At 52.7% G+C, this 27,471-nt stretch overlaps 1 protein-coding gene across 1 annotated transcript; it reads right to left on the bottom strand.

Annotated features, from left to right (window-relative positions):
• Positions 1–7,045: 7,045 nt before the first annotated feature.
• Positions 7,046–26,024, bottom strand: GNA15 (G protein subunit alpha 15; the record flags this gene model as incomplete). The annotated part of the gene is made up of 7 exons (XM_084248669.1): positions 7,046–7,470; positions 9,146–9,299; positions 10,338–10,467; positions 12,557–12,685; positions 13,395–13,549; positions 20,249–20,433; positions 25,880–26,024. The coding sequence occupies 7 exons, from the start codon at positions 26,022–26,024 to the stop codon at positions 7,244–7,246; spliced, it is 1,125 nt and encodes a 374-aa protein (XP_084104795.1). The 3' UTR covers positions 7,046–7,243.
• Between the last annotated feature and the right edge of the window lie 1,447 nt (positions 26,025–27,471).

Raw genomic sequence — 27,471 nt, 5'->3', positions numbered from 1 at the left:
GGGCGAGGCCAGAAATGGGGAGGGGCAGCCTAACGGTCGTGAGGGCCCTGTGGTTGCCCTCTGCTGCCAGACACCCTTCTCTGTCCCCATCTGGCCCTAGAAGGTCTAAGGGGTTGGGGGCCCCTTGGGGAGGAGAAATATCCCCACCCCCTGAGCCTCCACCCTGCCCTCCCCAGCACGCCCTCCCCAGCACCCGCCAGCCACTTCTCACCCCTACAACTTACTCCCCCTGGGAACTCCGCGTTCGATGGCTGGCTCCCAAGCTGCTCCGAGCACTCTGGCACACAGTAGGTGCTTCATGCATCATGTCAAGTGACTGCACGGACAGGCGCACCAGCCAGCCACCTCACTTGAAGGCAGGGGTGCATTCCATTTACTTCCAGCCCAGAGCCAGGGCAGGTTTGGGGTCTTCATCTACAGAAAAGGAAACCAGGCCTGGTGGGGGGAGGGGCGGCAGCTGTTGGTGCCACAGCACACTCACGACCAGACCCGGGTCTCGGGTCAGGATCTCCCCGCCCAGGTGCCCTCCGGCTCCCGCAGTGGCCGTGCTAAGAGCACGACTAATGGGACGCCCACCAGGGGCTCCCGGCCTCTGGAGGGAAGGTGCCCACGGGAGGAGGGGGGCCTGCTCCCCGACCATGTCCACCCTGACGCAGCTCGACTGAATCAGCCTGGAATGGTGAGGTCTAAAGTGTGGGCACAGGTGGTGGGGGGAAGCAGGCGAGGGTGGTGTGTACAGTCCAGGCCATCCTGGGCCTGGGGGAAGGTCGTCAGGCCAGAGGCAGCTGTGCAGCAGCCCATGTCCGCCTGGCCTGTGCTCCCCACAGGGAGGACTCAGTGTGATCTGTGAAAGTCACACAGTGATTCCCCGGACACACTGTTAAGGGGCGCGGGGGATGGGGGTGTGGGGGGCAGGCAACCAAAGTACGAAAATATGTGTAGTGTGTTACCGCTTGTGTAATTTTTAAAAAGGAGGGATAATATCTACTTGCTTTTCAAAACACAAGACAGATAAACCAGGAACCAATGAAGATGATTATATGCAGGAGGTTGTGGGTGAGATTAAAATTGGAAAGGATGGTGTGAGGGGGTGGAAAGGGCACCTCATGAATATTCCTGGTTGTAAAGTTTTTAAACCCTGCTACTGGTTACTAAATTCAACAATAAAGATTAAATCAGGCCCCCCTGGTGGCGCAAGGGGTTAAGCACAGCACTGTGAAGCTATCCGCAGAGTTCGATCCTCGGGCAGGGAGCTACCCACACCGCGCAGCAGACCTCTCCTGACTCGCCCGCTGCTCCCCTCAGCAGTGTATTTCATCAGTCTGCCTGTTCTGTTCCCCGCTCTGTCTCTGGTGAATCCTCTCACCCCCCACACCTCTGGCCTGTACCCCAGTTCTTGTGTGCATAAATAATCTTTAAAAAATAAAAATAAAAATGGAAACACTATCTGACCCAGCAGTCCCACTCTTGGGCGTCATTCTGAAGAACATGAAGCCATTAACTCAAAAAATTATATGCTCGAGAATGTCTACTGCAGCGTTATTTACAATAGCGAGGCCATGGAAGCAACCTAAGTGACCCTGGTCAGAAGGCAGGACTAAGAAGATGCAGAATGTCCACACGACGGAACGCTGTTCAGTCATGAGGAAAGACGACGCAGCGGAAGGCCTTCGAGGGAACTGCGTGTAGTAAAAAAAGAACAAAGGCAAATATTGGAAAATTACACAGTGGACAACTTGACAAGGTAAAATACTTACAAAATTAACAGACCTTAATTTTTGAGGCTAAGAGGGAAGGGGAGAAAGAGAGGGTCAAAGGGGTAGAAGGGATGGTGGTGGCAAAAAGAAAACAAATTTTAGAAGTCAGACAAGTGAAAAAAAGAAAAAACCTACAGGGCAACTCAGAGATGAATCCACGAAAGGTGTGGAGCGAGGAAAGGGCAGATCCAGCTCTCCAAGACGGAGAAGGGGAAGGATGGAGATGAAAAATAAACCAAGCTGTGTTTCAAATGCACCACACAAGCCCGCAGAAATAGGGCCGCACCGCCCTGTGCAGCTCTGGACACGATGCTCGCGCTCAACACGGAAACTAGGAGGAGGCCCTGAGCTGCAATCTAGAAGGCTCTCGGGGGCGCAGGGTACAGTGAGACTGAAACTAGCATGTGTGATGGAACTGAGAAAAGTACGTTACTTGCTGGTGGTTTTGGTCAAGGAGAAGCCACAGATACGAGGGGATCCCCACAGCCTGCACCGGGGGTGCAGCAGCTGCACCCCCCAGGCCAGTGTCATTCTCTCTGTGATGTTCACACAGGGACTGAGTTGCCCAAGGACACATTTCTCAGGACACGTCCCCATCAGGTAGCAACACAGGACCATGCCCTGGAGTTGCTGGTAAACAGGATCTTCAGAGTGGAGGAGGAGAGAGGATGGAAACATGGAACCAGACCCAGAGAAGGCGCCCAGACCCCAGCAGGAATGGAGTAGGGTTCAAAGTGTCAGTGTGCACTTGTGGTTTAAACAAAAATCTGGTGGTGCAGGGCATTGAGTCTCAGCACCGTGAAGCAATAGGCAGCCACTGCAGCACAAGTTCAATCCCTGGCCAGGGAGCAACCCACATGGCGCAGCAGACCTCTCCTGTCTCACCCGCTGCTCCCCTCAGCAGTGTACTTCTGTCAATCTGCCTGTTCTGCTCCCCACTCTGTCTCTGGTGAATCCTCTCACCCGCCCCCCCCCACACCTCTGGCCTGTGCCCCAGCTCTTGTATGCATAAATACATAATAAAAATTTAGCCCGAACAGCTAGTGCTGGCATTGGCAATTTTTTTTTTCTGTAAAAGGGCCTAAGAGTAAATATTTTCAGCTTTTCAAACATGACCATCTCTGTCGAAACTTCTCAACTGAGCTACCAGAGATGAAATGTAAATGAACGGGGAGGCTGTGAGCTAAGGAGACTTGATTTAAGGAGCCAGGAACAGGCTGAAGGCGGGGAGTCCTTGGCGCCATACCACAGAGAAGCATAGATGGGAGATCATGGTGAGAGTTTTGCAACTTCTGTAGGGTTGAATGTTTTCAAAACAAAAAGATCAGTGAAGAAAATCTGAATTTCCTAATTTTGTGGTCTCTCAATAGCATCACCGTTAAAGGGAAGCAGAGCTCCCTGGAGGAATGGCAGGGTCCAGGGCTGGGATTGGGAAAGTGGAGGACGAGCCTAGAACATCCACCAGGTACCATGAACTCTTAAGATCTCTGGGGGTCATTACAAGCAATTAAGGAGCCCACCGGCCAGAGACGGAACAACAGGCATGTAGAAAGCATAACATTTGCATATATGAACACACATTGCCGCTCAACATCTATGAATGAGGGCCTCCCTTGAGGCGCAAGGGGTTAAGCACCGCACTATGAAGAAATCCGCAGCCTCTGCAGCAGGAGTTCGATCCCCAGCCGGCCAGAGAGAAACCCACATGGCGCGGCAGACCTTTCCTGTCTCGCCCACTGCTCGCCTCAGCAGTGTTTTTGGTCCATCTGCCTGTTCTGTTCCCCCCTCTGTCTCTGGTGAATCCTCTCACCCCCCGCATCTCTGGCCTGTGCCCCAGCTCTTATGTGCATAAATAAATAAAAATCTTTTTTAAAAAGTTTGAAAAAAACCACCTATGAATGAGTTCATAGTGACACAAAAGAGAAAAGTCCCTGCTTATCTTTAGTGGCTATTGGGGAACTCATCTTTATTCTGAAAATTACTAAAGAGATGGTAAGAATCGAGCATTGATCCTGTCCTTCCTGCACAGTCTATTTCTGGGAAACCAATTACTTGATGAGGAGAGGTTTTTTAATCACACTGCATTTCAAAAATTATTTTCAATTGTACTAAAATATATATTACATAAAATTTTTTTTTTTTTTTTTTTTTTTTTTTTTTTTTTTTTTTTTGTATAGAGGCATGCTTTATTTATTTGTTTGCTGGTCTGTTTGTTTGTTTTGTTTATACATGCACTGGGTACAGTCAGAAGCGCGGGAGGGTGAGAGAATTCACCAGAGCCAGAGCGGGGAGCAGAGCAGGCAGAAGGACCGAAGTACACTGCTGAGGGGAGCAGCGGGCGGCAGGAGAGGTCTGCGCGCCATGTGGGACCCTCCTCCGGTGGCCGGGGAGCAGCCGGGGACCGAACCGGCGCCGCAGAGGCCGCGGGCAGCTTCGCAACCCAGCGCTCAACCGCTGCGCCACCGGGGAGGCCCCTATATTACATAAAATTTGCCATGTTAACCACGTAAGTGCAGAGCTCAGTCATATTAGCACATTCAGAGTTATGCAATGCTCTCCACCCTCCATCCCCAGAGCTTTTGTGTCTTCCCCAACTGAAACTCCATCCTCATCAAACACTAACCCTCTTCCCTTCTCCTCACCTCCCCCAGCCACTGGCACCCACCACCTACCTCCTCTCTCTATAGATGTGACTCCTCTGGGGCCCTCCTATGAGTGGATCACACAGGATTTGTCCTTTTGATTCTGGCTTATTTCACTGAGCATCATGTCCTTCCTCAAGGTCCATCCATGCTGTGGCCTGTGTTAGAATGTCCTTCTCTTATAAGGCTGAATAATAGTCCCTAGTGTGCATGGACCACCTTGTATTTATCCATTCATCTGTCCATGAACCCTCAGGTGGCTTCCTGGCTTAGCGAGTGTGAATCCTACTGCTATAAACACAATGCACAAATATCTCCTCAAGACCCTGCTCTCATTTCTTTTAGATGAGTGTTTTTTTTTAAATAAAATGTTTCTAGACAACAAATGCAGAAGAAATGTAAGTATTAAAACCCCTATTTTTGCAACTCCATAATGATGTATCCAAGCAATGCTCATCAATGGCTGCTAAGGCATTTAGAAGTTCGATCATAGAGGAGAAGCATTTATACCTCAACTTTCTGGGGGCTCTTATTGGTTCTGATGGTTTCTCTGATTTGTCTTGTTTTTGATCACAGCTTTGATGGAGTGTTGGCCAAGGATCTTGTTAGTTTCTGGGAACTGCATAACAAAGCATTGCAGACAGGAGGTTTAAAACAGCATATTTTTATTGTCTCCTAATTCTGGAGGCCATAAGTCTGAGATCCAGGTGTCAGCAGGTCCTGCCCTGACTGGAGGCTCCAGGTGAGGGTCTTTCCTGCATCTTCCAGCTCCCGGTGGCCCCATGCCTCTCTTGGCTTGTGGCCACACCCCTCCAACCTCTGCCTCCGGCGTCACATGGCTGTTTTCTTTTGTGTGTCTGTGTCCAGATTTTCCTCTTCTTACATACACCAATCACCATGGACTAGGCGCCTCCCAATCAGTTCATCTTAACTTGATCATATAAGCAATGACTCTAAATACGGCATGTTAAGATGGAAGTGATAGGTTTTAGGGAGGAAGACTGGAGATGTGTGCCATTTTCATCACCGCACCCTGTCAAATGACTGTTGCCATCAGTGTTGACCTCACCTGGCTGAGGTCATCACTCAATCTTTTTTTTTTTTTAAAGATTTATGTATTTATGTATACAACAGCTAGAGTACAGGTCAGAGGATTGAGGGGTGAGAGGATTCACCAGAGACAGAGTGGGGAACAGAACAGGCAGACTGACTGAAATCCACTGCTGAGGGGAGCAGCGGGCAAGACAGGAGAGGTCTGTGGCGCCATGTGGGTTGCTCCCTGGCCAGCTGGGGATCGAACTCATGCTACAGAGGCTGCTGATTGCTTCATAATGCTGTGCTTAACCCCTTGCGCCACCAGGGAGGCCCATTGTTCAATCTTTTTTAAAGCTCTTTAATTATGGAAAATTTCAAAGCTATGAAAGCAGGGAGACAAGTTAGGGCCATACTAAGACTTATACAGGGGGGCCTCCCTGATGGCGCAGGGGTTAACCACAGCGCTATCAAGCTATCGCCAGCCACTGCAGCACGAGTTAGATTCCCCGTCCCGCCAGGGAGCTGACCCATATGGCACAGCAGACTTCTCCTGTCTCCTTGATGTTCCCCTCAGCAGTGTATTTCAGCCGATCTGCCTGTTCTGTTCCCCACTCTGTCTCTGGTGAGTCCTCTCACCCCCCACACATCTGGCCTGTACCCCAGTTCTTGTATGCATAAATAAATAAATCTTAAAAAAAAATCTTAGCTATGTCACCGCCCAGGTGTGTGGCCTTAGTCAAATTATTCAATTTCTCTGCGAGGGGGCATCTTCATCTGCAAAGTGGGGCTGTAGGGCTTGTGCCACTTAAGGCTGCTATGAAGATGCAGCACCATCTGGAGTCAGTGGGGCAACCTATCTTCTTCGCCACCAGAAATAGGAGGTGGCTGCTGTTGTAATTTTTGGTGGGGAGCAGCAGAAGGCAGGCTCCAAATGTGGCCCCAGGGCCACGGGAGAGATTAGACCCCACCTCCTGGCTGCAAAGGGCACACTCCCACTCAGGTTACCTTGTCTTGCACATATCCGGGGACAGCGAGCAGAACTGTCCCCTCCCCCCCAAAGCTGCTACTTCCATCAGGGACAGGTGACCCGAGAAGGGAGCTTGAGAGGATAAACAGGGCACCCTGGAGAAGACATAGGTCTACAGAACGTTCTGGCTTTAACGTCTAGCATTAGCTAAGCGAATAAATACACAAGATCGTAAGGCTCGGCGCGCCCAGCTTCCCGCCTGGGGACGAGGGGTGTGCCTGGGGCCCTCGGTTGATCCCGCCTGCCGCCCAGGGCACGCTGGGAGCACAAGCTTCTAAAAAGGACAGTGTTTTTCGGGGGGCTCTTCCCCCTTCCCGAGAAGCGAGGGCCACAGGCCGCAGGCTGGGCGATGCCCTCTCCCGCCCGCCAGGGGGCGTCAGAGCCCGTGTCCCTCGCCCGGGCCCCGCCCAGGCCGGGCCCTCCGGGTTCCCAGACGCCGGCCCCAGAGGGGACACCCCTGGAGGCGGGGCTTACCCTCCCCAGTCCGCGAACCCCGCTCCTGGCCGTCCCCGCCACCCCGGCACCCGGAAACGCCCCTGTGCGCCTCCTCTGGAAGGTCACCTGGGGCGAGGAGGGGCGAAGGGCGGAGCTGGCGGGGGGCGGCTGCCCCGCTGAGGGGCCAGCGGGGAGGGGCCGGGCCGTCCAGCCCCCGCACCCCGCGCGGCCCTCGCGCCGTCTGGGGTGGGGCCGCAGCGCCCAGCGGGCCCGGGGCCCACGGAGCGCCCGCGCTCTGCACCCACCAGCCCGCAGGTCCGGTGCGCCCAGAGGCGGCGGGGCCTGGGTCACAGCAGGTTGATCTCGTCCAGGTAGCGCGCCAGGACCGAGTCCCGAACGTCCTTGAAGACCTTGCGGATGTTCTGCGTGTCCGTGGCGCACGTGTAGTGGCTGAAGAGGCGCCGGGAGCGGGCGCCCTTCCTGCCCCCGTCGGGGCCGTCGGCGCAGCGCGCGTACATGCCGGCGTACATGTCCAGGATGAAGCTCTTGGCCGCCTCCGAGTCCTGCTTCGGGCCTGGGGCGGGGGAGGGGCCAGTCAGGGCGCCACGCCAGAGCGCAGGAGAGACCCCCCTCCCGGGGCCGAGGGGAGCTCTGGACGCCTCTTCTAGGAGGGCCGCGTCAGGGCTGGGGGACCGTCCACCATGGGGTCTGCACTAGGGCGCCATCTTTTGCTTTTGGGTCACGGTCACCTGGGCCCCGCCAGCGGGAGCATCAGGGACGGACTTGCAGGAGTCACTCGAGCTGGAGGAGCTGGAATGGACCGTGGGACTCCGCTCTGGGAACCTGGGCAGAGCTGTCTTCAAGAGTGTCTCTTGGCTTAGCTTGGAACTAGGGAGATGGAAGCCGGGAGTCACAGAGACAGACAGGGCTGGTGGTACAGAGGCGGGGATGGAGCCTGCTGGGGTGCCTGGGGCCCCGAGCACACACACATGTGTTGAAAGCTCACAGTGATGTGACTCAAGGACTTCAGGAGCCTGAGAGGTGGCTCTGATACTTGCTAGTTCTAAGTGACTTTACGTTACTGTGGAGCCTCTGAGCCTGTTTCCTCACTTGTAAAATGACAGAACAGCTCCAGGCCTCCCAGGGTCATTGTAAGGACTGAGCATAATCATGTGGGGGGCGTGACAGCCAGTAAGCGGAAGTTGGTGAACAGGTGCTGTCAGCGTCCTTGCAGAAAGGCCTGGGGGTAGCACAAGGTTAAGACCAGGGACTGGTGACCCAGGAAGCCTGGGTTCGAATCCTGAAAGGCAGAAGCTGCTCTCACGTGGCTTTTAGGAAGTGCTTGCTCTGCCCTAACCTCTCTATGCCACTTGTATCATCTTTATGAACCTGCACTTGAACAAGACACTACAGAGACCTGTGAGCGCCACGTGCAGCGTGACAGTCAGTGTGTCTATGAAAACTGTGTGTACTAGGAAGAAATGTTAAAAGGGTAATCACAGATTAAAGATTAGCCTAAAATAAAAGGCTGTGTAATTAGGTATGGAAGAGGGGACTACAAAAGATTAGAAAAACATGTTTTAAAAATCTAGTTGGGGCCTCCCCGGTGGCTCAGCGGTTGAGCACTGGGTTGCAAAGCTGCCCGCGGCCTCTGTGGCGCCGATTCGATCCCCGGCTGCTCCCCGGCCACCGGAGGAGGGTCCCACATGGCACGCAGACCTCTCCTGCCGCCCGCTGCTCCCCTCAGCAGTGTACTTCCGTCCTTCTGCCTGCTCTGCTCCCCGCTCTGGCTCTGGTGAATTCTCTCACCCTCCCGCGCCTCTGACTGTACCCAGTGCATGTATAAACAAAAACAAACAAACAAACAAATAAATAAATAAAACATGCCTCTATTAAAAAAAAAAAAATCTAGTTGGGTGCTGGAAATACACGTCCAGCCTTCCAGGTGTGGGCTCTGAGGGTGAAGTGTGTGCAGCAGACCCACACTCAAAAGGTCTGCAAGTAGTGTCAGAATTTCCCTTTTTAAGCAACTGCATGTAATATAAAGCCTTTTGTTACTTCGTCCCCATTCTAGAGAGGGGTAGACTGAGACTCGGAGAGGCCGGGCCATGGAAAGGTCTGAAACTCACAACTGCAAGGTCTTATTTGAAACTCCACTCATTCTGGGATGGGCTAGGGCCTGGATTAGCATCTCACTTGGGAGCTGTTTTGGGAAGGGGAAGGGGAGAGAAAGTTCTAGAACCACTTACCCTGGAAACTGGGGAAGTAGGTAGCCAAGTGCGAGGTGGGAATCTTCTCCTCCAGGATATCAGTTTTGTTCAGGAAGAGGATGACGGACGTGCTTTTGAACCAGGGCAGCTCCAGGATGGTTCCAAACAGGGCCAGGCTTTCCTTCATTCGGTTCTGGGGTGGGCGGGCAGGCAGTCATTGCCCCAGCAAGCTGGCATGGCCCAAACAGGAGCCCTCCCCCATGCAGAGATGGGGCTGTGGGTCTACTGTCCCTGGCTTGGGGCCCCTGGCTTCTGCCTGCTGGGTCTGAGGGAGCTATAGCAGACTGTCTGTGTGCCCGGCAGGGTTTTGTGCTTGCACTAGCTTGCCCCCCAAAATTCAGGTCCACCTGGAACTTTAAAATGTGACCTTGCTTAGAAATGGGGCCTTGGAGGATGTCATTAGTTAAGAAGAGGTCACGCTGGATTAGTGGCAGCAAGCAAATGACTGGTGTCCTTCTAAAGGGGACTTTTGGACCAAGACACATACGTGGGGAGAGCCAGAGATAGAAGATGCATCTACAGGCCCGTGATTGCCAGTGACCCCAAAGCTGACACCGTGGGCTCAGACTTGCAGCCTCCAGAGCTGTGAGAGAATAAATTTCTGTTGTATCAGCTCCCGCCCACAACGCAGCCCTTGGTTAGAGTAGCCCCAGCAAATCAGGTCATCTGGGGTGGCTGCATTCCAGCAAGAACGGTGTCAGAATGACCTCGAATGCATGGACCTCCTACTCCATCTGAAAGTCAAAATTACAGCAACTGACCCTCAGTTCCCCAGACTGTCTACGATGGGACCCCGAAAAGTGAACACCTCGGACGTGATAACATGCGGACCTCCAGCCCCAGTGATAACCAGGGAAAAAGCCCATAAAATGAGGGAAGGCCTTCCTGTCCCTGCAGCGTGACCTGCTTTCCCAGAACAGTTCAGGCCATGCTTCCGGGGGAGGGGCCCCCCAGGGCCTCTTGTCCCTCTCAGGAGCGTGGTGTGTGTGTGTGTGTGTGTGTGTGTCTACACAAGTGCTCAGTGGTCTGACCAAAGATGGTGGAGAGCAGTACTAGAGCCACGGGGCACACGGCCCACCGAGGCGGCCCTGGGGCACTGCAGGTGACATGGTCGTTGCGCTCCGCTGGCCATAGGGGACACAGGGCCCCTGCACCCTCGGTGGCCTCTCACCTCCTGATTGTTCTCTTCCAGGCACTGGTCATATTCGCTCAGGGAGGCCAGGTAGATGAGGGCGATCACATTCTCGAAGCAGTGAATCCACTTCTTGCGTTCTGACTTCTGGCCCCCAACATCCACAATCCTGCAGGGAGCCATCCCCTTTCAGAGCTCGGGGTCCAACACGTGGCACCCCGGGCCCCAGTCACGTGTGGTGTTGCCAGCACCGACATTAACAGCAGCGAGAGGAGGAGTCAACCCCGAGCTGTCTCACTTGTGTGTGACAGCAGGTAACTCCCACCTATTTTATAAGCGAGGAAGCTGGGGCTTGAGGAGAGGGGACTTTCCTGCTCTCCTGCTACACCAGGTTGGACACATCCAGAGCTGGGCTCTGGCTGCGTGGCCCGTGGGAAGTTGTGGAATGGCTCCAGAACCGTCTGCCCACCTGCGAGATGGGGAGGCTGCGTCGTGACACACAGGACTGTCCACTGGCCTCACAGAGGGGCGTGAGGGCCCCCAGAAGGGGCAGATACTGTCCCCTCTGTGTGTGGCCTGGGACAGGACTGGCCACCACCCCACAGAAGCCTGAGCCCTCCCGCCTTCCTGTTCCCTTCTAAGAAATGTGGGTCACTGATAACAGGTTCCGCGTCATTTCCCCAAGACTCAGCCGTTACTCAGGCAGCCGACGGGAAATGCTTGAGCCAGAGGCCTGAGCAAGAAGAGACTTGCCCGCTGCACAGAGGGAAAGTGAGGCTGGTGCCTGCAGCTCCTGGGCTCAAGACCTGCCGCTCTCATGTGACTTCAGACACCCCCAAATCTCCATATCCAGAGTGGAATTGGGGTACACTGGTTGAGAGTGGGGCTCTGAAGACTGGACTGGAACAGATGTGGGGTACGATACTTGCCAGCCTCTTGTCTCCAGGTCTCAGTGTCCTCTGCGCCCTCACTCCAGCGATTAACGCCTCTTCTCGGCCTAAGATCAGACTCAGGTCTCCCCACCTAAAAATCCCCTCCTCAATGCAGGCTTCCTTGCAACTCCCCCAAGTTCCATCTACCTTCACTTCTAAACTCTCAGCCATCCACCCGTCATCTGCCCGTCCGTCCGTCCTTCCACCCATCCATCCCCCCACCCACTCGTGAATTCACTTATCCATCCATTCACTCATCTACCCGTCCCCAAGCCCACCCTTCTCTGCATCATCCACTCATCCACCCATCCACTCACTTACCCACCCCCCGCCCTTCCAGACAGCCACCCACACTAACTCACACACTGACCCTGTGCTAATTAGCACTGGTAAAGCAAGTCCCTAACTCTGCGGGGCTCCCCACCTACTGGAGGATACCCATGGCGAACAGATAATTATGAACTTCCTGGTAAGGACGATCACCTCAGTAGCATGCTTGGGAGGCGGGGCTCAGAGAATGAGGGGATCAACGTGGGTGAGCTGGACATAGCCCCTGGGTCCTCCGAGCCGTCCACAGTCCCCTGCCATCAGCCCACAAGCACAGATCTTGCTAAGTCACCAATGACCTTTTAACTGACCATTGTAAAAGTTGCTTATCTCCCTGTATGCTTCCTGGCTTCTCCTTGGCCTTTGCCACTGACCATCGCGCTGTCTGGACAATCTGTTGCTGCACTGGCCTCCTGCCCCTCTGTCTGGTGTCCAGCCACCTCCCAGATGCCCCAGTTACCTCAGAACCAACCTGCCCCAAATGACTTCATTGTCTTATCTTAACAGCCCTCATCCTGCTGCTGCCACGGCAGCTCTGCCGTCCCGCTGTCACCGTGATGGGACACCTAGAAGTCATTTTTGACTTCCTGCTCTGATTCCCCCACTCTACTCCTCTACTCCTGCCCCATCTACGTCACAAACAAATCTTGCACCATCCCCCATTTCCATTCCTATGGCCTTCCCCACCCTTCCTGCCTGGACCCGGCTCCCATCTCCTCCTGCATCTCCTAATCTCCAGCCGCACCCCCTCGCCAATCCCTCTGGCCTAGCCCTGACCACAGCCAGTCTTTTCCTGCCCAGAAGCCCCTTGAAAGTTAGCATTAGTGTACCCCTATTCATTCTTTAACCCCCTAATACCGGTGTTCCCTCCTCTAAGAAGACCTCCCCTTCTGGCAGCCTCTTGAGGACTGAGACTGGGAAACTCCTCCTCATCCCTTAGTGCCCCAGCTCCTTTGCCCCTCCTACTGGAAGCCCTCCCCACTCCCAGGCTGTGCTCACCGCAGGTTGGTTTTCTGCACAGAGAAGCAGTACTCGTTGATGCCAGTGGTGGGCATGCGGCTGCGGAGCACGTCCTGGGCCGTGGGGATGTAGTCCTCCTCAGTGATCCGTTCCAGGTGGGACAGGTAGCTGTGGAGCAAGGAGCCCTGAGGCCCAGCCTTGCAGCCTTTCTTTGCTTCTCAGACCCCAGAGCCTAGAAAGGACCCTGCTAGGTGAGGAGGCCCAGAGAGGAACTAGGACTGTGGGGTCTGCTGGTGGCCCACGAGCACCATCCTGGGAATGTTGGGAGTGTTGGGGAGAACCAGTTTCACCCTTGGAGCTGCATGACCTCAGGGGCAGCATGAACCCAAAAACAGCCACATTGGGGAAGGGTATCACCTTGGGGGGCTGCCCCTAGAACTGGGAATAGGATCCTCATCATCAATCACCCCAGATGCCCAGCATCTTCATAAGGACAGTGTCATTGGCATGATGATTAGTGTCACCCCAGAAAGGGTGTCACCCCAAGAACAGCATCCATCCAGGGTCAGTGTCACCCCAGAAGCAGCGTGCCCCCAGGAACTGTGTCACCCAGGGTAGCATCACCCTAGGAGCTGTGACATCACAGGAGCCGCAACATCCCAGGGCAGTGGCATCCCCAGATTGTCACCCTGGAGCCAGACCACCTGGCAGCCATCCCGGGCCCAGAAGAAAGTCCCTGCAGTGGCAGTCGCCAGCCAGGCCCCTACTGTGTGTGCCCCCTCGGGACTGCGTCCTGGCCGGGGGCTTGCCCTGTGACTGCCCCACCCAAAGCCCTTGGGCCCCTCTCGCACCCACTGTCCGGGCACCCCAGACTCACTACACGGCAGAGTCGAGCAGGTGGAACTCGCGCCGGCGCTCGTAGCAGGCCCGGATGCCCGCGTCCCGCCACAGCCACTGCATGGCGACCGCGAAGCGCTTCTCGAAAGTGGCCACTTTATAGGGGTCCTGGCTCATGACCAGACTGGCGTGGTGCTGGGGAGGGAGGACAGGGGTGAGTCGCAGCGTCCACTGCCCCCCCCTTTCTCCACGGCTCGTCCGTCCTATGCCAGAACCATCACCACGCGCCCTGCGCGCAGCCCGCCCGCTTCCCTGACTCGCGCCGGCCCCTGTGGGTGTGTGGAGACCCGCAGTGCTGAGTGACCACCAGAGCCCAGGCAGCCCGGGCACCTCCAAGGCCAGGCACCCCCTACGTCCTTAGGCACCAGTTCTTTGGCACCTGAGAGGCAAGTCCCACGACTGAAGCACAAGAGAGGACGCGATCTGCCCGCTGGCACATGGGCACGGGCACGCTCCGCCCCGCCGCGCAGCCCCACGCCCTCGCTCCTTCCCCACAGCAGGCTCTGCGCCACCAGTGCCCCGTCCCTGCTCCAGGAGCAGCCACGAGTGCTGCTCAGATCTCTGCACGGCCCGCGTGTGCACACATGCACATCTGTGCGCGCATGCGTTTGTGAGTGCCTTTGCACGTGTGTGCAGGGTGTGTGAATATATGTGGGTGTGTGCCTTTGTGCTCCTATACACATGTGTGATGTGGTGTGTGTGTGTGCCTTAGTGTGTACACTCACTGGTGGGTGCTCACACATGGGCCAGGGTGTGCTTGCATGTGAATTGGGTTTATTCATGTGCATGTGCTTGTGTGTGCATGTGTGTCTGTGTGTGTGCGTGGACACATACATGCACACTTGTATGATGTGCACGTGCGTGTGTGCGCATATGCAAATGTGGGCACGAGTGTGTGTGCTTGTGCATGCATTTGTGTGTGTGTGTTGTGTGTGTGTTTAGGTGGGTGTGTGTTGTATATGCACTTCTACAGCCCTGACCCCAAACGCCATTGTCTGGATGTTGGACAGGAGGTCAAAGGAATTCAGAGGCCTGGGTAGGCTCTGGGGTCCAGTGACCAATTTGGCCTTCCCTCTGCATCAGGCCAGGCAGGCACAAAACGCAAATAGCTGGGATGAGGGTGGGGAGCCAGTAGAAAGTGGTCCCTGAATATTCTCCCCATCAGTCCCAGGCTGACCAGCAGGAGTGGGAAGAGATGATGGTAGATTATGCCCCTTCGGTGCCCCACCGAACGTGAGTGCCTTTCAAGCTTCTACTGAAAGTGGTTCGTGTCTGAGTGACTGTGGGTGAGGACTTGGGACGGACTGGCCACTAAATAGTGGAAATGTTTAAAAGTTGAAGTCCCATTCACAGTTGCATCAGCACCTATGGAAAGTTTGCAGTCTGTTCTGGGCTTGGCTGTGTTCTCTGCAAATCCATGTGTTGAAGTCCTAACCCCTCCTGGGCCTCAGAAGGTGGCTGTTTGGAGATAAGGGGGTGGGCGCTAATGAAAAATAATGGATGTCCTTATAAGAAGAGGCGGCGAGGACAGACAGACAGACACCCCAGCAGGATGACCTTGTGAGGACACTAGGAGACTGCAGGAGAACCAACCTGGTTGACACTTTGACTTCAGACTGTCAACCTTCATGACCACAAAGACTTTAACTTCTGTTTAAGCCGCCCCTTCTGGGTACTTTATTATGACAACCTGAACAAATACTCTATTTGAGATTTTAAAAAACACAATCAAAATGAGTAATCGTTTAAAAAGCATAACTTTGGGGCCTCCCCTGGTGGCGCAGGTGGTTGAGCGCAGTGCTGTAAAGCTGTCCGCAGCCTCTGCAGCACCGGTTCTATCCTGGCCGGCCTGTGAGGATCCCACATGGCGCGGCAGACCTCTCCTATTTCGCCCACTGCTCCCCTCAGCAGTGTATTTCATCAATCTGCCTGTTCTGTTCCCCACTCTGTCTCTGGTGAATCCTCTCACCCTCCCGCACATCTGGCCTGTACCCAGTTCTTGTATATATATAAATAAATAAATCTTTAAACAAAAATGAAAAGCAAAACTTTGGAGAAATGTTTTTTTTTTTTTAAAGATTTATTTATTTTTAAACAAGAACCAGGGTACAGGCCAGATGCACGGGAGGGTGAGAGGATTCACGGGAGACAGAGGAGGGAACAGAACAGGCAGACAGACCGAAACACACACAGGCTCTCAACCACCTGCGCCAACAGGGAGGCCCTGGAGAAACATTCTTTTAAAAATTAAAAGTAAAAATTATATTCAGTGAAGGTCCTGAATTGATTAATATATGGTCAAAGACTGTGGGTCTTTTGCTGTTGAAAGTCAGGAGACAGGGGCCTCCCTGGTGGCGCAGCGGATTGAACTCCACACTGTGAAGCTGTCCGCAGCCTCTGCAGTGCAGGCTCGATCCCCGGCCAGCCAGGGAGCTACCCACATGGCACAGCAGACCTCTCCTGTCTCGCCCACTGCTCCCCTCATCAGTGTCTTCCATCCGTCTGCCAATTCTGTTCCCCACTCTGTCTCTGGTGAATTCTCTCACTCTCCCCCGCCTCTGACTGTACCCCAGTTCTTGTATAAATAAATCTTTAAAAAAAAAAAAGTCAGGAGACAGGAGGCAAAAGGACAGCCCACTCTCACCGCTTCTAATTACCACAATATTAAGGACCTATCCAGTGTAATAGGCCAGAAAAAGACATGAAATCTGTCAGTTTTGGAAAGGAATATATTAAACTGTGGTTATTCGCAGATGACATGACTATACATAGAAGATCCTAAATAGTCTAGAGATAAACTACTAGAATAAACAAGTGATTAACAAAGCCGCTGAATACAGATCAACATACAAAAGACGTTTGTGCATCTATACACGAGCCACTAGCTAGTGAACACTTTAAAAAGTTTAAGTCCCATTTACAGTAGCATCAAAAGATCCCAAGTATCTAGGGATAAATCTAACAATAGATATAAAACATTCTCTACACTGAGAACCACAAAGTGCTTAAAAGAAAGATTTAAAGATCTAAATAAATGGGAGGCCCTGCCACATTCATTTCTAAGCTGTAATTCTCTCCAAATGAACCTACAGGACTCAAAATGCAATCCTAACCAAATCCCAGAAGAGGGGAGTGTGTGTGTGTGTGTGTGTGTGTGTGTAAATAGACAAGATAATTCTAAACTTTATGTAGAAATGCAAAGGACCTAGCGTAGCCAAGGCAATTCTGGAGAAGAACAAAATGGCAGGATTCCACTACCAGATGTCAAGGTTAGCCTACTAAGAAGTTACAGTCACTAACTTAGTGATATTCACTCAAAGACCGTTCAATAGACCAATGGAACAGAAGATCAAATGTTGATGGATCCAGGCATCTTTGAATACATGATTGATCACACAAGTGAGACTGTAGTGCTGTGGGGAAAGGGTGGCTTTTTCTGTCAATGATGCTGGTATAATTAAATATCTGCACTGGAAAAGAAAAAGAAAGAAATTTGATCCCAGCCCCACACTTTACACAAAAATCAATTCTAGATGGAACATAAATCTAAATGAGAAACAAGGCCTCCCTGGTGGCGCAAGGGTTAAGAAGCAACTGATGAAGCAATCAGCAGCCTCTGCAGCACGAGTTCGATTCCCAGCTGGCCAGGAAGCAACCCACATGGTGCAGCAGACCTCTCCTGATTCACCCGCTGCTCCCCTCAGCAGTGTATTTCAGTCAGTCTGCCTGTTCTGTTCCCCACTCTGTCTCTGGTGAGTCCTCTCACACCCCACACCTCTGGCCTGCACCCCAGCTCTTGTATGCATAAATAAATACTTAAAAAATATATATCAATGTGAAACAATAAAGCTCCCAAAAGATTAAGTATAGAGATTTTCATCATGACCTCTGAGTAAAATAAATATCTTAAGTTGGTCACAAAAAAATTTACAAAAAATGGCTGATAAATTGGTCACCACCAAAATTAAGAACATCTATCCATCTGTTTCTGGTGAATCCTCTCACCCCCCTGCACCTCTGGCATGCACCCCAGGTCTTATATGCATAAATACATAAATATTTAAAAAAAAGATTTGAACTGTTGTTTCATGAAATAGAATATCCAAGTTCCCAACAAATGAAAAGTGCAAATATCCTACAGAAATGCATATATTCTCATCATAGATCTGCAGCTGACCCAGTGCTGGACAGTACTGGGATGGGTAACACACCATGGCACACTTTACGGCAGAAACCAACCACAACTATGTCCTAAAAGACAGGCAAACCTGGGACATAGGACTCAGGCATAGAGGAATATTCTGTAAAATGTTATGAGAATTTCAAAAACAGGTAATCTAACCTCAGGTGATGGAAAATGGGTAGAGGCTACCCTTGGGGAACAGTGACTTTGAGAAGGGACCTCTGGGGACATGTTCTGCTTCTTGTCCTGGACAGGAGCTCCATGTGTATGTTTGCCTTGTGATAATCCACTGAGCTTCCCAGATGGGCCTTTTTCTGCATGGGAGTTATAGCTTAACAAAAAGTTATTTTCTAAAGAAAGGCAGTGAATATCTGCTTCGGTTATTGGGTGCTTATCTGTTGTGTTTTCCTTATGGACTGTGAATCTTGAGCAAAATGCTTTGTGTTCCGTTGCTTATCTATAAATGGGGTGAGGGCATCCAGCTGAAAGGGGTTAATCCAAGGATTAAAAAAATTACACCACCTTCTAACACTTACTGAGCGCATACTACATTCCAGGTGGTATGTATTAAGCCTATGCACTAGGTACTATTTACTAGTCCTCAGCTACCCTTCCAAAGTCCTTGGACCAGCTCAAATCCACAAATCAAAAGTTTTACGATTGTAGAAAAGTAGTATGACATTATATCTATTAGTATGGCTATTATGAAAAACAAACTTAAGCATTGGAAAGGAGGTGGAGAAATTAGAACCTTTGCACATATTTTGTGGGAGTTCAAAATGGTGCAGTCACTATGGAAAACAGCATGGAACGTCCTCAAAAAGTTAAAAATAGAGCCTTTATATGATCTAGCAATTCTACTCAAGGATATTTATCCAGAAAAATGAAACCTGGATCTCTAAAAGATATTAGCACTCACATGTGTACTGCAGCACTAATAGAACATTCAAGATGTACAAGATGTCCATCAATGGATGAGTGGGTGAAGACAATGCCGGAGACAGTCATCCACTGCTTGACAGCACAGAGTGGTGTCAAAGGACAGACCACACAAATGAAGATGGTCCCAATAGGCTACACCATATAGCCTAGGTATATATTACACTATATCATCTAGGTTTGCGTAATTACACTCTGACGCGTGTACAGTGATGAAGTCACCAAACGAGGCATTTCTCAGAAGGCATCCTGCTCACTAAGTGTTACGTGACTGTGTATATAAAATATTGGAATATTGTTCAACCGTAAGAAAGAAGGAAATTCTGCAGCAAGTGACAATATGGAAGAAACTTAAGGACACAGGACACAGATAAATCTTGTATGATCCTGTTTATACAAGGCATATAGGACAGATAAATTCTTGGAAATTGAGAGAATAGGACTGGGGGAGAGGAAATAGGGAGCTTTAGTTCACTGGCCATAAAATTTAGTTACAAAAGATGAATGCATTCCACAACTCTGCTTTTAAAAATTGTGCCTCTAGTGAACACTACTGCAATGTGCACTTACAGTTTCTTGAGAGGGTAGATCTCATGTTAAATGTTCTTAACACAATAAAATTAAATTTAAAAAAAATAAAATTGAAGTTATGCAAGATTAGTAGCACCTCCAGCCACAGGATGGGGCAGAACTCAGCATGGGTCAATTGTATTAGTTTCTGTAAAGGAGTCGATGCCAGACTCAGGACACCACCCAAGCAGTTCGGGTTCCAGTAAGAGAAGACCAAGCCCTGGGGAGTCCACAGGGAACAAGGGGGCAGCTTGCTAGCTTGCTGGCATTAGAGAGGTGCCATCTTCCCCACCCCCACTTGTAGGCAGCCGTCTGAGACTACAGGTCCCAGTGTGCCGTCCACTGGACTTCCTGAGCTGGGGTGTCACTGGGAATTAGGGACAGAGCTAAGCACACAATTGAAACTCTATAATAGGGAAGGAAGGTGGGCTCGGGGGCTCTTGCTTCTATAGCTTTGACTTGCAGCCAGGGATTTGGGGGGACTTGGAGAGTTGTGGAGAAGAGACATGCAGAAACACTTGAGACACATGGGTAAGAGCCACGTGGGAAATCTGTCCTTGGCAGAGACATTGGGGGCCATTATCTTGATTTGTACTTTGATTTCATTCCTTTTTCCCCAGAGTTGCCTTACCCCTTCCTTGCTACTCCCTGCCAGAAGTTACCTACTGGTGGCAAGCCAGCCCTGCTTGGTGAGGCCGTTGCCCATGAGGGAATAGATCATTTTCAAGGTTTTATTAGAAATATCCTTCCTGCTCCTCTCTCCCTATAAACATTAATTCTATTAAATATCTATCACCCCAAGAGTTTACTTCCTCTGCCTTTATGTACACAGATGGCCGGATCCCTTTAAAGTATGCACCCCTTAATAGTTTGGGATCCCTGGGTACCCCTCAGTTGGGGCAAACTGTTTTGTATCCCTTAATAGTTTGGGATCCCTGGGTGCCCCCCATAACGGGAGGATACCAGGAATCCCCCTGGAGGGTGTTCTCAACGAAGGCCCAGGTGTCAGACAGAGCACAACCCTTGTGGGTGCAAGAGGACACAGTCTTACTTGGGGGTCTGTGGGGATATGATCTCACCCTAAAATCTTAAGGGACAGGCCTTAGCAAGACTCACACATGGCAAAGTCACAGGACACTCACCTTGTTCTCAGGCCTACTGAAAGGGATCTGCAGCCGGTCCATGGCCTCGATCATGGTCTGCATGGAGACGAAGATGTTCTGGTAGACCAGGGGCCGAAAGCCCTTGCGGTCCTCCTCCGAGTAGCCGGCCCCGTGGATGATCCGCATTTGCTTGATGAACGTGCTCTTCCCACTCTCGCCAGGGCCTTGGGAGACACAAGGTTGAGTCAGTGTTGGGGGCTCTCCCCACAGCCCCCCCAATTCAGACAGGGCCTCACTTTGTGAATCTGGGCAAGTGTCCCCAACATTCTATGGCTCTTTCCTCATCTGTAAAACATAGTTTGCCAAAATCCACGTCTGCCAGGCAGATGTGAGGCTAAACCAGCGCTTAGCAAGGTATTCCCAGGAGAGGCCTGCAAACCTCGGCCCAGACACCACCCCGTCTACGTCTCATGTGGTCTTTGCATTTCCAGTAACTTTCATAGTTGCAATTTGTACATTTTTAAGGATGTATTTATGCATACAAGAGCTGGGGTGCAGGCCAGAGGTGTGGAGCGTGGTGAGAGGATTCACCCGAGACAGACAGGGGAGCAGAACAGGCAGATTAACTGAAATACACTGCTGAGGGGAACAGCAGGGAGACACTAGTTCAATCCCCAGCCAGGGAGGAGGCCCACATGGCGTGGCAGACCTCTCCTGTCTCACCCTGCTGCTCCCCTCAGCAGTGTATTTCAGTCATTCTGCCTGTTCTGCTCCCCACTCTGCCTCTGGTGAACTTCTTACCCCCTGCATCTCTGGCCTGCACCCCAGCTCTTGTATGCATAAATAAATACATCTTAAAAAATAAAATTTCAGGTAGAGGAATTTTGTAAAGAACATAAAATAGGATAAAGAGTGTAAGGTGATGTGATAACTAAGTATCAAGGAAGACCTCTCAGTAGAAGTGGCTTGTGAGGCTGAGTTCTGAAGGCTGGAAAGATTATTCTTATGTCAATATCTAGAGAAAGAGCACAATAGGCAGCGGGTACAGTCAGTGCAAAGGCCCTGGGGCAGGACCTGGGTATGGGAGAAATAGCAAGGAGACCCTTCTGTTGGAGGGAGGGGGACCAGAGGGAGGAGATGAGGGTAGGGAAGGGTCTGACAGGTCAGCAGGAGGACGGGGCTTTGACCACCAGTGAGGTAGTCCCCCAAGGGCCGTGGGCGTAGGAGGGGCAGAATCTGACTCAGGTGCTCACCATCACCCCTGCTATCTCCTGTGGAAAGTACAAGTCACCGAGGGCAGTGAGGGCCTGTCTGAGACCTGGGCACTGTGGACTGCTGTAGCGGGACAACCAGGTGCAGGACAGGCAAGGGGCTGGGGATCCGGGGGGCCAAGGGGCTGGGAGGCTGGCAGCAACCAAACCCCCCAGCCCCAGCAAATCTCTTTTTTTTTTCAAAGATTTTTATTTTTTTATTTAAACAAGAACCAGGGTACAGGCCAGATTCGCGGGAGGGTGAGAGGATTCACCAGAGACAGAGCGGGGAACAGAACAGGCAGACTGAGGAAATACACTGCTGAGGGGCACAGCAGGGAGACACGAGAGGTCTGCTGTGCCATATGGGACCCTCACCGGCCAGCCAGGATCAGAACCGGCGCTGCAGAGGCTGCAGACAGCTTCATAGCGCTGCGCTCAAACACCTGCGCCACCAGGGAAGGCCCAGCAAATCTTTACACTTTTTCTCTGGGCTCTCTCTCTCTCTTTCTCTCACTGTCTCGTGGTCTCACCTCTCTGCAGTCACGACCTCTCGTAGCCGTCCTTTTGTCTCGAGTGACGCTGCCCTTAGAGCCCTGGCCTCTAGGCTCAGGTGTGCACAGTTCCGCGTGCCCACGCCATAATCCAGGTGTCCACCATCAGGTACGCATGCCCTCACCCATGCGCCTTCCACATTGATAAGACCAAGGCCACAGGTGATAGTCACAGAGGCCAATGGCACAAAGACCTAATCACCTTCATTTACCCTACGAGCGCCTGGGCACACACCCACAAGGCCACCTTGGGTTCTGGCAACACTAGAGCCAGGAGCCAAGGGCCAGAAACTCAGGAACCAAGCCTGGGCCTGCTATCTGAGTGCAGAAAGCTCCCTCTTGGGTCTGTCTCTGAGGCTCCTGCACATGGCGGGGCCTGCTGGCTCCTGGGGACACTGGCCTGGGGCCCTTCCAGGTAGCGGAGGGGTGCTGGTGCAGGAGGAACTGGAACAAACATCAAAAAGGGAAGAGCTCGCCTGACTGGGCCCAGAAAGGAGAAACAGGAGTAGAGGCAAGCAAATGAAAAGAGGTAGAGTGTGGGGTGCAGGGAGGAGCAGGTGCTGTATTGCATGGCTCCCCGGGGCTCTCTGATCCTACAGACCCCAACACACCGCAGGCAACCAGGGCAGGTCTGGGTTGACACCAACTGTTGATAAGTCTGCTGGTCTCCATGTTCAAGAGAGTCATGGTTCCCTCCCTGTGCATGACTTCAGTGGGGGAACCGGGAATGCTGGCAAGGTGGGAATCAGGGGTGACCTCCTGACAGGGGGGCAGACACTGCTGCCTGCTTCTGATCATGACTTTTGGGGCCTTTGCTTTCTAGAGGAATTAAACCTATCGACAAATTTAGGAGTCAAATGGTGTCAGGTTGCAACGTACTCAGAAATGGTTCAAAGATAATGGAATTTGTATGCATTAAATATACATGCATACGTAAATTATAGATTAACTATGCATTCTACAAATTAAACGCACATTATACACTTATGTATAGTGTGTATATGTATATATAGTGAGAAAGAGACAGAAAGAGAATAAAGAAAATATATAAAATTTGACATTTATAGAAGAATGCGGTGCAACTTTTCTATAATTCTGAAGGACTTCAAAATAAAAATTAAGAATGATTTAAAAAAAAAACCCTAAATGTGGGCCTCCCTGGTGGTGCAGCAGTTGAGCGCTGGGTTGCGAAGCTGCCCGCAGCTTCTGCAGCGCCGGTTCGATCCCCGGCTGCTCCCCGGCCACCGGAGGAGGGTCCCATGTGGCGCGCAGACCTCTCCTGCCGCCCGCTGCTCCCCTCAGCAGTGTACTTCGGTCCTTCTGCCTGCTCTGCTCCCCGCTCTGGCTCTGGTGAATCCTCTCACCCTCCCGCGCTCCTGACTGTACCTAGTGCTTGTATAAATAAATAAATAAATAAATAAATCTTTAAAAAAAAAAAACCCAAAACCGTAAATGCAATGTGAGATGCTGAATTGGATACTGGAGTAGAAAAGGGATTTTAGTGGGAAAACCCTGTAATCCAAATTTTGGTGTGTCATTAATAGTAATGTAATAATAGTAATAGTAATGGGGCCTTCCTGGTGGTGCAAGGGTTAAGTCTCAGCACTATGAAGCTGTCCGCAGCCTCTGCAGCACGTGTTCTATCCCCGGCCAGGGAGCTACCCACATGGCACAGCAGACCTCTCCTGTCTCACCCACTGCTCCCCTCAGCAGTGTATTTCAGTCAATCCGCCTGTTCTGCTCCCCGCTCTGTCTCTGGTGAGTCCTCTCACCCCCGCACCTCTCTCCTACACCCCAGCTCTTGAATGCATAAATAAATCTTTTGAAAAATAGTAATAGTAATGTAAAAATAGGGTAATTTCTCAGCCACGACCAGTTCAGTGAGGTTGCGTGAGATGTGACTGGGAGGGGAAGTTGTGTAGCGCAGACAGGAACTCTCTGTACTATCTTTGTCCCTTTTCTGTAAATCTAACATCATTCCAAAATGAAAAGTTCCCTAAAAAAATATAAGCCAAAAAAGCACCCTGTGAGCTCAACTTCTCCAATGCAAGGCCACATGCGTCTCAGATTCCAGACTTCCCTGGGCCTCCAGGAGGGGCCCGATCAAGCTCACAAATGCCCTGGTTGCCATGGCAAGTGCACGTGTCACTGCCACAGGACAAGCAGCTCCAGCAGAACACGGGGAAATCTCAGGCCGCGCACTTCACGCGTATGGAAACTGAGTCCCAGGTGCATTACACGGCCAGCTCGCCAAGCCGGTGCCGTCTGAGTCCAGCGCTCGCAGGCTTCCCAGGATCACACCCGTACGCAGGGCTAACCACAAAGGAGCAATCCTCACCCTCCTCCCCATCAATGCCGTCACCATGACTCAACTCTTAGTATCTCCCAAGCCCAGGTACTCTCTGCAAGTCCTCAGCCAATCCTCACAAAGATATCCACTGTTTTCCCAGGTCCAGGGAAATATGGGGGCTCAGAGGGGTAAACGAATCCCCCTGGAGCCACACAGCGAATGGAGAAGCAGCAGAGTCAGCGCAAGTCTTCCGAGCCCCTCACCAACAAGACACAGGTAGTGAGGGCAAGTGTCATCAAAATACCAGTTAATGTGCCGTTTCCATGGACACGTGGAAGCTGGACAGCTCCTGTGGGGTACAGGGACCCACAGCAGAGAACTAGACCCCTGGCCCCTCCTCAGTTGCCTCCAACTCTCTGATCTCAGGTCTCCCCCAAAAGCATGGAGAACAGAGTTTTTACCAAGCACCCGCTAACCTAATTTTTTTTTTTTGCAATACATTCATTTCCCCAATTTTTGTTTTATTTAAAAAATGAAGGTTGCCACCCACCACAGGCACGTGTGGTGTGTGAATGGATCACAGCCCCAAGTCTGAAAAACTCGGAGGTTCCCCTCTTTGTAGCCCAAGGAGGACCCTCGCCCGCCCCCCCTGCTGGGAGGGCAGGGAGACCGGCCTGCTTCAGGAAGTGACCCCACCCCGGCCCTGCAGCCCAGGGCAGCGCGGGAGGCTGTGGGGAAAGCTGGTCCACGTGGCATGGCTTCAGGACCCAGACGGGAAGTGAAAGCTTCCTCCTGGGAAGGATGAGGAAATGGAACCCAGCAGGGGCTTGGGAGAGGCTGCCAAACCAGCATCATGAGACAGCCACGTGGCTGCTCCCGGGGGCTGGCAGGAGAACGCCCTCCCTGCCTCTTGGGAAGCGGGGTCCTGGAGAACAGGGGGGCAGCCAGGGCAGCCAGAACAGGGGGGCAGCTCCAGCATCAGGCTCAGAATGGTTCCGGACCAACTCCAGACCAACCCCCGGGCCTCCGTTTCCCCATCTGCCCCCGGCGCTCTGTGGCTCTTCTCTCCCGAGGCACATGCTCAGGCCCACCAAGCATGGGAGCCACACAGTACATCTCGGATGAATGAATGAATGAATCTATCAGTCAATCATTCAATCAGGGCCGGTTGGCGATGCTCTGCCCAAAAGACTTGTGCTAAGAAACCAGAACAAACCCGGGCCAAGTCCTGGCTGAGCTAACCATCCTCGCAGGGGAGCCTGGACAGGGGTGGAGAAGGCCAGGGCTGGCCGGCACACCTGAGATCATCATTCCCTTCCCATGACGCAGGAGCTGGTAGGGCGTGCTGGGCCTGCCAGGCAAGCGCCAGGCCCCCATGACCCACCCAACCAGGCCAGCTCCGTGCCCATAGAAGCCTCCCAGGTGGAGGGCCTGGGGCCGGAACCCTGCTCGCGCCTTCCCTGCGCCTCGGTGTCTCGCCACACAGTGGGCTCCCACCTGGAGGCGCCCCTGGGTCCCCCCCCCCTCCTTCTCCTTGCCCCAGGGTGCGTCGCCCATCCGGCTGCTCCCAGCTCACCCAGCAGCAGCAGCTTTAGCTCCCCACGGTCTCGCTTCTTCTGCTCCATGAGGATCCTGTTGATCTCCTGGTCAATGCGGGCGGCGGCCTTCTCATCCTCCGTCAAGCACCAGGGGCAGCAGCGCCAGGTCAGGGAATGGGCCATGGTGCCAAGGCTCAGAGGGCACCAGGTGGCATGGCCCCAGGGTCCTCTGGGGAGGGCACCTCCAGCCCTGCGGCTCCAGAGGGGGGCTTCTGGCAGCGGACGTGAAGGGGCTGCCTTGGGGGTCACCCCCCCAAGGACGCCTTATTTCCCGGCCTTGGGCACCTGGGCAACCCAGCTCGGCAGTGTGGAGGGGGAGAAGGGGAGAGGAGAAGCAGGAGAGAGGGCGTGGAGGCTCAGGGCTCCCCACCCATCTCCAAGACCTGCCGGGACCTGGCCAAACAGGTTGTCTGCAGAGGTGAGGTGGGTGCCTCCAGGGAGGGCAGGGCAGGGCGCTGAGAGCCAACCGCTGTTTGGCCCAGTCCTGCAGCCTGCCTGCCCTCCTTCCTCATTCTGGTAAAGGGGCGGACCCCATCCTCTTTGGACACCACCCCCAGACCGTCCCCAGCCACCACCCCCATCCTCGGAGCCAATTATGAGCAAGTTATCATAACACTATTGATGATCTTTATTCAAATCAGCCGAGGCCAAGTGACACCTACAGCCTGAAGGTGTCTGAGTGGCTCAGGCCAAGCTGCCGCAGCGCACTGAGGATGTTGCCGAGGCGCAGTCGGGAAATGACTCGCCCAGGGGCCCTGGTGGCTGGGGTGAGACAGCCCGGTTTCACTGGTGGGGCCCAGGGCCTGGAGGCTAACTGGGCAACTTTGAGGAGGGGTCATTTGTCTTCTTGCCCACATTTATTAAACACCTACTGTGTGACAGGAGTGACCGAGAGGACCCAAACCCCTCACCTAGCTGCCTACAATCTAGTCAGAGAGACAGAGAAGGAAAAGCATCTAAAACTTTTATTTGAGTCTGTTAGGTGACTATCAACTCAAAGTAAGACAGGAAGGGGGTTGGGAGATGTCAGAGGCTGGGGTTATGACTTTAAACAGGGGTCAAGGACAGGCAGGCTGTGCAGAGGGGCCCTGAGGAGCTGGACCTATTAGTCCAGGACACCGTCCCAAAATCCACCCTGCCTGACCTAGTGGCCCTTGGTATGCTGGAAGGAGAACCACTGCTTCCACAAAGGTGAGGTCCCCAGTTATCTCCAATGCAGCAGATCTCTGCCATTTATGGGTGCAAAGCCCACTTTGCAACTTTCTAGAAGGTGCTAGAATGTTCTAGAAAGTTCCAGATTTTATCTCTCTCTCTCCCACACACACACACGCACGCACACGTGCACAAACACACACACACACACAGAGATATGCGTCACTGGGGTCACATGAGCTCCTCATAGGTGGCACCAGTGAGACTCAGAGAGGGTGCGTGATAAAAGGGTCATCACACAGCAGCAATTATTCCCCCACCCCCACAGCCAGCAAGCCAGGCGCGAACTTGCGGTTTTCTCTGCTGTTGATACATAACGGCACTTGGGAAGTTTGATAGGGGCCCCTACTGGGTCACT

This window comes from Talpa europaea (assembly GCF_964194135.1).
Source record: "Talpa europaea genome assembly, chromosome: 12".
Lineage (NCBI taxonomy): Eukaryota > Metazoa > Chordata > Mammalia > Eulipotyphla > Talpidae > Talpa > Talpa europaea.
This window is presented reverse-complemented; position numbering and strand designations above follow the sequence as displayed.